The sequence below is a fragment of the Thalia democratica genome, chromosome 8 (assembly GCF_965202585.1).
Source record: "Thalia democratica chromosome 8, ktThaDemo2.hap1.1, whole genome shotgun sequence".
In the NCBI taxonomy this organism is placed as follows: Eukaryota; Metazoa; Chordata; class Thaliacea; order Salpida; family Salpidae; genus Thalia; species Thalia democratica.
In genome coordinates, this window is record NC_139172.1 from 13,888,494 (window position 1) to 13,899,860 (window position 11,367).

General features: G+C 24.5%; 1 protein-coding gene across 1 annotated transcript; it reads left to right on the forward strand.

Annotated features, from left to right (window-relative positions):
* The first annotated feature begins 636 nt into the window (after positions 1-636).
* Positions 637-10,924, forward strand: LOC145842780 (syntenin-1-like). The gene is made up of 7 exons (XM_082950263.1): positions 637-753; positions 2,129-2,366; positions 3,334-3,476; positions 5,024-5,199; positions 9,255-9,426; positions 10,106-10,197; positions 10,341-10,924. The coding sequence occupies exons 1-7, from the start codon at positions 703-705 to the stop codon at positions 10,390-10,392; spliced, it is 924 nt and encodes a 307-aa protein (XP_082806389.1). The 5' UTR covers positions 637-702; the 3' UTR covers positions 10,393-10,924.
* The last annotated feature ends 443 nt before the right edge of the window (positions 10,925-11,367 follow it).

Consider the following 11,367-nt stretch of genomic DNA (forward strand, 5'->3'; position numbering starts at 1 on the left):
CTTTTGTTATACAGTTAGTAATAAACAATGAACTTCACCGCTCAACCAACAACAATAGCATCCAAGACAACCTATGACCTGTTTTGTCCTTTTTAGGACTCATCAGGCAGACTTAGTTGCAAGAAACTGCTGTTGGGGTTAAGTGCAAATGCACTGAAGGGACCATTTGTAGGTGAAGTCCAAAAAATTGACACTGCTAAATTGTTCACAGCTCAACGTCTAAGACATTGTCAGCTAAATGTGAGATTTTAGTCTTTAGGCTCGTTTTATCAGTTATACTGGCTAATTATACAGTTTGCAAATAGATTAGCAGTATTTAAAAAAAATAAGTTTATAAATAGAGGTTAGTCATTATTGGCTAAAGTTAAGACTATTCAATTAAGCAACAGGTAAAACTAATCCAAGCCAAAAGTAATATTTAGTCGTAAAATAATTGTTAAAATAGTTCATCTGGCCAATAAGTTTCATAAAACAACATTTCTTTGTATTAAAGAAGATAAAATTTAATATTACTGTCTACTTTAGTCTGTATACTTTTTGCTCCATATAAAAATAGTTTATTATTTAAAAGTACAAGACAAAAAGTTTAAAAGTTATAATTCCTGTGCTCATTATATAGTAAGAGTTATCTATGAAAGTTATTTATAGTTATCAATTAATTCAGATATAAGTTTAGAATAGTTTTGTGAAGAGACTAAAAGAATGAGTCTTTACCCGTCATTAGAAGATTTGAAAGTTGACCAGATTCAACAGGTATTTTTTGTACGGTAAAGTTATCATAATAGTTTCTAACTCAATAGTTTATATAAAGCAAAAAATATTTTATACAATTCTTGCATTCTTTGTAGTAAAGTATTTAACATTAACTTACATTAAACATTTTTTTCTTTTTAAAATTTAAAAAGTGTTTTTATAGTCAAATGTATTCTAAAAGTTCTATTCATTTATTTATTGTAATTTATTTTGTATAATTCAAATAATTACCTTTTCCATAAAAAAAATACAAAACTACTAATATAATACTAGCTTAAAAGGTTGCTGACCTATTAAAGCCATATGAGGTTAAAGGTACTTTTTATACATAAAATATAGGATTAGAAAAAAAGCTAAAGGGCATAGGGAGTTTAACATTTAAAACAATCTTGACGCATAAGTATGAACTATAAGTCAACTTTCATACAGTATAGACATCTCAATTATCTTTAAAAAAAAATGGTATTTAAGCTTTTTAAACAAACCTTAAGACTTGAAAAAATTCTTGAAACTTATAAAAGTTCTTTAAATTAGTCTACTAATTTGGTTTCAATTAGAGACCTCAAATTTTCAAAAAGTATTAGTTGTGAAATTAAAAAAAAATGTCAAAACAAGTTAAAAATAAAGTTATTAACTACAAATATATAATACTCAACTATAATTTGTGTGAGATTTTTAGTATAGTAAAATATATTTTACAGGGTTGCCAAAAAAACTGAAAACCTGAAATTACCTGGAAAAACCTGAAATTTGAGAAACTTTGAAAAAAACCTGAAAAAACCTAGAATTAAAAAAAAAAATCACTAAAGTAACATAGAAAAACCTGAAATTTTTAACAATTTTAACATGTTAAGTAATAAAATTTTGATTTGATACAAAAATCTATATCTTATAGATAAAATTTTTTTGTCATCATCAACATTTTTTAAAATAAAAACACATTTAAATGAGCTCTACAGTATCTTTTCAATATTATAATACTTTACACAGTTTCTTACCTTAAACTTAATTTAAAACTAAAAATAGATTCAAAAGTGTTTACTTTTAAAAACCTGGAGGAAATTGGAAAACCTGGAAAAAATTTTCCAAAAATATTTTACAACCCTAATAATAGAAACAGTTTTTCAGGTAAATTTTTTAGATAACAGTTTTTATACTCAACATTGAAAAAAAATTGTTACTTATAATATTTCTATATTTGACATAGTAATTTTTTTTTCTTAAGTCACCTGTAAACCAATCACATATTGTTAAATGCTTTATAACAAAATTTCAATAAAAATATGTTTTACATATATTTAAATTTAAAGTTTAAGTTTTTAAACTAATAGATTTTTAAGAAAAAATGTAGTATAATATATATTTTTTTTAATAGACCCAAAACCAGATTGTTCAAGATGCGCAGTATGCAAGAGCTCTGCAGTCTCAAGAAGACTCACAAGCTATTCAGACACAAGAAAGGGTTAGTTCAGGACTACCATATCCTGCTCAGCCATTATCAGCAAATAGCTTATACCCCTCTCTGTCTGAATATATGGGTATGGACATGTCTAATCTTCAAGTGGTACCTGTACCACAGAGTCAGACACCTGCTATTCCAACACAAAGTAGTGGTTAGTAATAGAATAAAAAAAAACTGTCTTAGTGTTAATTTTTTATTATTTTTAGAACTTAATGAAAAGTTTTTGTTTTCCACACTTGTAAATTTGCAATGATTAAATTTTGGAAGTGTACAATAAAGAATTGATAATTTGCTGGGGTCAGTCCTGTTCATAAATACTTTTCTGCATCATTAAAGACATGTTGTTTTTCTAAATTTTTAGTTACAAAAGTAAATTGTTGGTGTTAAAACTTGTTTATATATATCTTACTGAAATGTAAGCAATTGTGTTTAAGTTTCTAGTAACGTATTGTAGTTCAATGAACTTAAATAACGATATTAAGAGTAATGAAAAATTTAAATACCTAAAGTTAAAGTTGGTTAAGTTTGTATAACTTATTTATGTTAGTGCTGCATAACAGCTAAAAATTAGTATTAAATAAAATGTACATGTGTTTCAATAGCATTGTTACAACTTGACAATTTTTATTAGTATTTCATTTTTCAAAAATCCTTCTTATCAAAACAAAAGTCACTGGAATTAAGTTAAAAGAATAATGTTACTGTTTATAAAGCACTTGTGAATTGTTATTTTAGTATTTATAAACATGTTTGGTATTATAATATATAAAAACTTTAGTGTTTTTGTACTTAAATTTAAAAATGTTTAATGCCAATAAAATTTTTTAATGATTTACTAGCTTTATCTTATAATTAGCTTAGAAATGCTGTGTTTAGAAATAAGCATATGTGCAACAGCTTTATAAAAGTCAGTAAGTATCTATTAAAAACTAAGTGTTTTGATAAAACATAGTAATTTTTGTTGCAGTTAATATCTGTTAATACTTATAATAAGGTTTAAGTTTGTTAGAATATATTTTGTCATAATCATAGTTGTTGTAAAGGTTGTATTTTGTATTATATCATATTTGTAGTACCATATTAAAATATAGGGTAAATATATTAGGATTTTCATTCAGGCTTTTCAACAATGGTGGCACCAATTAGTGAGCAGAATGCAGTTGGTATGAAGAGGGCAGAAATTAAACAGGGACTCCGCTTACTAGTGTTGTGCAAAAACGCCAAAGGACTTGTTGGAATGCGTATAAAAAGTGTCAATAAGGTTAGTTCTTAAAGTTTTACAGCTTTTTATATACCTTTAATCAATAATAAAAGTTCTGATTTAAAAGAAACAGCATTGAACTTGATAAAATACATTTCAAAAAAGTATTTTATAAATAAAATTTATAAGTTATTAATTTTATTCAATTTTTTATTGCATTGTACTTACAAAAGGCTTTTAAATTTAAATAAAAATATATGAAATGTTGTGAATAACATTTAAAAGAACAAACTTCAGCCAGACTGGTTTTGAATTAAAAAATTTTAAAACTTTGTTACATTTTTACTAACTGCTAGTAGATAACAATGTATTAGTTTTAATTTGATGATTATTCAATGCTTATAATGAAGCCCTTAATATCTAATTACACTAATATGAACTATTAAGTAAAGTTTGACGTAATATTAAACCTGATAAGTTCTTTTTTACATTATTTAGAAAAAAATAGTTAAACAAGAATAAATATATTTAAAATAAATTTACTTTACAAATTTTCAATTCTTACAAATATTTTTAGAATTTATTCTTTAATGATATGTGATCTAGTAACTTTTTATCATCATTTTTAATCAAAACAAACAAAATATTATTGCTTTTCAATCCTGAATTGAGCACTTTTTAAAGAAAATTATTTTTGAGTCATGGAAATAGAAATAAAAACTAAGGCCATAGGGTTAAATTAAGGTTCAACATTTTTTTTTTTACAAAAATTAACTTTGGCTTTTATATGAAAGCTTTTAGTACAAACTACATGCCAGTTATTACAGATTTCAAAAATGTTATTTATTTTTTGAGATATTTAATTTTTTGTAAAAATTTCTCGATACAAACGTATGGACCGCAAATTTTTTGGGGTCAATTTTCTTGGAAATTCAAAATTCACTAAAAATCTATCTCCTCCTTCATTTTTCAAGCAATCTTCTTCAAATTTTCAGGAAACGTTCTTTATAATAAAAGGAAAAAACATTACTTTAGAATTTTAGTAACTTTAAAAAATAATAAATTTATCACAAAAATTAAAACAAAAAAATTTTTTTTTTCAAAACAAATATATTTTTACAATTTTTTTTTTTAATTCCAAAGTAAAGTTTTTTTGTTATTGTATAAAGATTAGACTGTGAAAGTTTGAAGAAGATTGCATGAAAAATGTAGGAGGAGATAGATTTTAAACAAAATAGTCTATTTTTTGTTGTTTTAGTTTTCCCTTCTCATAGGGAACCTATTATGCGGCCCAAATTTGACTGGTCATATCTCAAAAAATAATTCGAATTTTTTAAAACGATAAAAAGCATCTTGAAGCTTAGAAAAAACTCTATAAAATCAGATCAACTTGTAAAAAACATAGTTTTTACCCCACCCCCTATGGCCTTAACTAAAGCCTTAAAAATATCATTTATTTAACTAAGATCTTTATAATTATTTAGAATAAAGTGATTGGACATCACTAATTTACGAAGATCTGTTACAATTATTACAAAAATTAGATTGTTAGAAATAAATAAGTTTTGTTTTTGAAAATAATTGTGTTTTATCAATAAAATTCAAAGGGGATTTTCGTTGCTCATGTTACAAAAGATTCAGCTTCAGCGTTGGCTGGATTGCGGTTTGGAGATCAAATTCTTGAGATAAATAATGAAGTAGTGGCTGGATATTCCACTGACAAAGTGCATAAAATATTAAAGAAAGCTGACCCTAAAAGGATTGAGATTGCTGTAAGGGACAGGTAAATAAAATAGTGTTTAGAACTTGCTAGTTTATAATACTGTCAACGTAGTAAATTAGCATTGGAATAAAAAGTATAGTTTTAGTTAAATTAAATAACAATTAATAGTTTAAGTTTAATTAATTTATTATCAGACTCTTCTAATTTGAACTTAAAAACTATACAGCTAATTTATTACAAGGAAACAAATTATATTAGCAATATTTATTTGTATTTATTTGAAATAAATTTTTGGTATTTCAAATAAAAGTTATAAAATAAATATTTAAGTTATGGCTTTTAAGTTATGAGAGTTAACTATTAGTTATTTGAATTGTCTTCAGCAAAGCTAACAAGAGTATTTTTTTACCAATATTCAATAAGCACTAGTCAGGGTTCGTGCGCGTCAGGCTAAGTCAGGCTAAATCAGTTTTTTTCAAAAAAGTTGAAAAACGTCAGGCTAAATCAGTTTTTTGTTTAAAAATTTGAGAATCTCAGTTTTTCACAGTTCAAATGCTTCAAAATTTTTGATTAAAAAAAAATTGAAATATCTTTTTAAGATTAAATTGAGATGTGAATTTATTTCTAAATATAGATTTAGTTATTAAAGACGAAATCAGTCAGTATTTGTAAATATAAATGCTTAAAATCTTTTGTTGAATCTCTAAAAAAGATTCAAAAAATTTCATTATTTTGTTTTGCGTAGATGAACTGATTTAATCTCTATTTTAAAGGCTTTATAATAAATACTTTTAAATTAAAACTCTTAGCAGTTTATTCATATATTTAACTCTTTGTTTAAAGTTGTTAGAGATATTCACAACACTAAAACTTAGCTTTAAGGTATAAGTACTAAGTTTTGTGGGAGTAAAAATTTTAGGTACAAGAACATTTTTCCTTACAAGAACAAAATATTAAAGGTTTTTTTTGAATTTAAGTATATTTTTTTTAAATCTGATACGACATCAACAATCACTGTATTTATTTAGAGTTTAGGATTTATAATTACGTATCAATTTTAAGTATTAGTCAAAATACTATAATAAACATTTTTTACTTTTTTCAATACTCGTGTGTAAGCATTTCATTTTAAATTTTAATAAAACACGACAATGCTCGTCGTTTTATTATAAATTTTATGGTTATAATGTTTTTACTTAGTGCTTAATTAAATTGAACAGTTGTGTTTAGTAATATAAATTAAATTTTTACACTAGTAATAGATAAGATATAACACTTATTTTAAAATTTATCACTGAATTTGTTATTTTAAGGCCATAGGGGGGGACAATCACCTTTTTTACAATTTAGTCTTATTTTATTTAGTTTTAACTAAGCTATGAGTTGCTTTTTGCAGATTTTTAAAGTTCAAAATATTTTTGAGATAAAGCTGGTTGAAATCGGAGACTACAGTAGTACTAATCAAGACCCCCCAATACCTACCTAAAATGACTTCTAAAGGGAATTTTCCTTACTTTGAAAAAATGTCAGGCTAAAACGGTCTTAATCAGGCTAAATGAAAAAAATTTCGCGCACGAATTCTGACTAGTAGACTGTACCTCACAACTATCCAAAACAGTATATGTGATATTCTGCGATCTTGGAACTCATCAGGACTGTTGTTGATGGTAGTGCGTTGCAGTCTAGTTCTTATTAAGTTATAAGATGGAAAAAAATATTTGAAATTTTTTTTAATAATTAATTAGTATAAGTTTTGAAATGAATAATCAGTTAACCATGACTTAAAATGTTATTCTTGTAATGTTAAAGCTTAGATAGATTGATATTAAAAAAATTCTTTAGTGTAAAATTACAATAACTTTTACCTTTTAAGTTCAATGACAAATTTTTATCATTTGTACTAAAAATAGAAACGTTCTAAAATAGTTTTAACGCTTTTATGACGTCAAAACACAATCATTGTTTTCTCGTGATATTATTCATTCAAAAATGCCATTTTCTCCGTGTACCTGTGTAAATAGTGTTTTTTAGCTAGTATGTTTGTGAAATTAATTAAAAATGTTAAAACACCCTTTAACTGTTTATATGTTTCTTTATTTGAATGCTTAATTAAAAACTTCAAAAAACATTTCTTGTTTTTTATATTTTTAGCAAAATAGCTAGATTAAAACTTGATTGTGACAAATAGATACTGAATTTGTTTAAGCATAAATATTAAAAAAAGTTAAGTAGTTAATTGTTATATAAATAAAAATATTAAAATAACAAAGCAACTGAATATAAATACAATTTTTTTTTATCTCAGCCCAGTTTAAGTGTACCTTTAAACTTAAGAATTAACTATTTGTTTTAGTAATTTAATTTTTTCTTACAATAAATGATTAACTTAAACAAAAAATGTACAAACAAAAATTTAAGTTTGATAACAAATATTTAAAAATTGTTTATAACTAACTATTTAATTAAGAAGCTTTTATTCTTATATTTTTAAGTTATTGTCTTTTAAAAACTACTCCCAATAGTTTAGTTTGTTACACTTGGTTTCTTTGCTTCTACTAAAATTTCTGCTTCTACTTAGTACATTTAGTTTTTCCTCAAGTAGAACTTTAAAATTCAGCCCAAAAAACTTTTATTTCGGATATCTTGTCGTGTTTAAGTTTTTCGAAGTCATTTGTATTGAAATATTCATGCTTTTTAATGTCCATTCGTTCATATGCTTTGATATATTTAGTTGATTGAGTCTTAACACATCATAAATACTTCTTTAAGTGTTATACTTTTATTTATTTAAGTACATGTTTTGAGAAAATAAGTACTAATATTTCATCGAAATTACATACTGTCCAATTACTTTGTAAATTTTTAAAGTAAATAAAAACTTTCACACAACTCTAATTTAGTTGTACTATGTTACTTTTACTTAAAATAACTTTTAGTTTTTAATAAGTTTAATTAGTTTACAGGATTTTTAGAACTTATAATTGTTTTTAACAATTTGCAAAACAGGAAATTAAAACGTTGCTATTTTATTTTCTGGTTTTCTATTGTTAGTTTGAATTAGTTATTTTATCGTCTCATATAGGTTTGTTTGTATAGTTTCGTGTATAGATGTGTCTAAATAGACAATAATATTTGATTCTATAGGTCAGTTTTTCTTTAAATTGAAAAAAAACTGCAGCTGTTATACTTGAAAATTTCTTAATTTTAATCGAAATATAATTTAAAGAAATCTACCATTTAATTTACAAGCATTAGTTTAACGAAAGCTCAATTTATGGCAACTATACTTGTGTTTTATTTTTCTATACATATAAGATTTTAGTGTTATCTATATTTGAAAAATGTAATTTGTTCATCTTTCATACATTCTTTCTTTGTTTAATAATTCAAAGAAATAAATAATTCAAACGAAGTTTCAATTTTCAAGTTCATGTCCAGAGTATTTGCAAATTTATGCTTATTTTCTTAGTACTGTTTGTTTTGTACTGCTTTTCTTATTACTTTTCAAACAACAATGATTTTAATAGTCTTTTGTTTTTGTATTATAGTATTTTTTTATAAATTGTTGTGTTTTCTCTATTTTATTTTTAATTAAATCTTTGCAATATATCAAGTAATAGATTGTTGTAATATAAAAGTTTAAAATAAGTATAAGCTTTTGTAGAAAAGTATCAATTTTTTGGCAAAAACTTTACTTATTTTAAATTACTATTAAGTTATTCAACCGTATTACTTTTTGCTTTGGGCTAATAAAGTCAAAAAATATTTTCTTTTTACTTGAATATGCACAAAAATTAAGAAAATTGCTGATATTGCATTTAATTAAAGTTTCAATAAAAAAGTTAAAAAGTTGCAAAAAATACTATCTAACTAAATAAAAAAATACATTATGTTATTTTTAAACATATGTATCTGATTGATTTTATATATACTTATCATTTAAAAAAAACTTCAATTAACAAAGCGCTGTTGGTAAAAAAAAGCTTCAAGTTTTACTTATAAAGTAGGCATTTATATTATGTTTAAATTTAGTTGATTAATTTAAGCTTACTAGACGTATAAAAAAAAATTATAACAGTCTTAATGAAAAAACATAAAAAAATCATACTTTTCAGACCCTTTGAACGGACAATAACACTGCAAAAAAACTCAATGAATCAAGTAGGATTTATATTTAAAGATGGAAAAATAACTTCTATTGTCAAGGATTCGTCGGCGGCTAGAAACGGTTTGCTAATTGACCATCAGTTGTGTGAAATAAATGGACAGTGTGTAATTGGTCTCAAGGTTTGTTGAGTTTTAACAAGTTTATCCTTTTTATAACACAGAGGTAAATTTTTCTAGATAAAGTTGCTCGAGGGCCACACTTTATAGAAAAAATTGTTTCGTGGGTTGCAGTTATTTGAAATGATTGTATAAATAATAAAAACTACTTATTTGTATGGTTAAACCATTGTTTAACCAATAATGTGATAAAACATGCAATGATAAAGGATTAAATGTTATTAAAATAAAATCTAGTTGTGGATTTTTACCACAAATTTAAAAAAATACTATCCCAAAATAGTATATTTTTAGCTGTTAAGTATACTGCGGGCTGCATTTGTTATTTATAGTTGACTACCCCTGATATAAGTAAAGTACTAGTATATTAATTCAATCAACAAAATCGGCGAAAGTCTGCAGAACAAGTCCGGACTTTCGTTTGCCGTGAGACAAGCTCAAATTTAACAAAAGGGTTGATCATGCCAATATCGAATTGGCATGATAAAACTTGTGGTCTGATGATCGAATTGGCTTGATCAACCCTTATATTAATTCAATTGAGTGTTTGACTAATACTTTGCATAGTTGTAAAGCTTTTTTAAAGTAGCAAATGTTCTACACAAAAAAATTACAAAAGACACATTGTACCATAAAAGTTTCACCAATAAAGTTTTGTAATTGTAATAAACTTGAAAAATAGGACAAGCACGTTTTGGAAATGATGCAACTAGGAGGGTTAACTGTCACTATCACTATTATGCCTTCTATGGTATATGACCACATTGTTAAAAGGTTTGTATAGTTTTCTTTAGTGTTTTGAAATTTTTAAAATATAACTGTTTTATTTTGAATATAAACTTGTTTGTTAGTTTGTATAAAAGTTTAAGTCTTTTAGTTTAAGTAAGAAAAATATTGTTATTTTAATTATTTTGTAGTGTTGGAAGTAAGCTTCTGAAAAACCAAGACCATTCAATTCCTGAAATATAAGAAGTAGGAGCTATCTGTATAGCGAATTTCATTTTTATTTCATTATATGATTTAGTTTCTAACTAACACTAAGGTTTTAAAAGTTACTGCCTCAAAAAACCAAAAAAAAAAAACAAAAAACACTCACAGTGTGAAAAATCAGACGTAAATAACAAGTTTTTTAAAAGCATTATTTGTTTCAAATTCTATTTTCTATCATGATTCCAACTGTTGTGTTATTATGTAAATATTCATGCATGTCTTATTCAATAAATAATTGTAGCAATATTTTTGTATAAAGAAGTAAATAAATCTGTTATTGATATACTTAAGCTGAACAGAAGTATTTCTTAATTATTTAAGCTGAGCATCTGATAAGCTTTACATACTTTGACTTTTTCTTTTACTAATTTTTATTTAGCAGCTCATTATAAAAAGTAATGACTTTGTTAGGTTTAAAATTTGTGATAATTTTTTTTTAAATTTAAAATATTTTCTATCTCACAATAAAATTCTCACAGAAAATATTTTGGTCTAAATTTATAATATAACATTCTAAAAAACTCTAAATTTTGATGAAACAACAAAACATTAAATTGTTTTCTAATGTTTGTTAATAATCTGTGCATTGACTTAATTGAAAAGCCAATTGTTTAAATATAATATTTTTTTATGCAGATTAAAAGAGCAAATTAGTTAAGCATATACTTATTTGTTTATAAATGTATTTTCTCAAAGTAGAATAAAAGTTGGTTGCAAGTTTTTTTTTGAATCTTTATGTAAAAGAAATGAAACAAGTATCCCTAATAACATTAGTTTATGTATAATGTAATTGGAAACGACAAACCAAACTTTTTTTTACTAATTTATGTTTTGCAATAAGCTTGTATAGAAGTTATTTTATATATGAGGTAGAATATAATCATAATCTTTTTACCACATACGTGCTTCAGCTCGCTAATGAATAAAAGTTGAATATAAAAGTAATAAGTTTTA

Bases quoted from the DNA above. Each gene is read 5' to 3' on its own strand.
- LOC145842780 (XM_082950263.1), top strand. From the start codon at position 703: ATGAGTCTTTACCCGTCATTAGAAGATTTGAAAGTTGACCAGATTCAA. The intron at 2,367-3,333 runs GTTAGTAATAGA...ATTTTCATTCAG, and splicing joins TATTCCAACACAAAGTAGTG to GCTTTTCAACAATGGTGGCA. The intron at 9,427-10,105 runs GTTTGTTGAGTT...CTTGAAAAATAG, and splicing joins AGTGTGTAATTGGTCTCAAG to GACAAGCACGTTTTGGAAAT.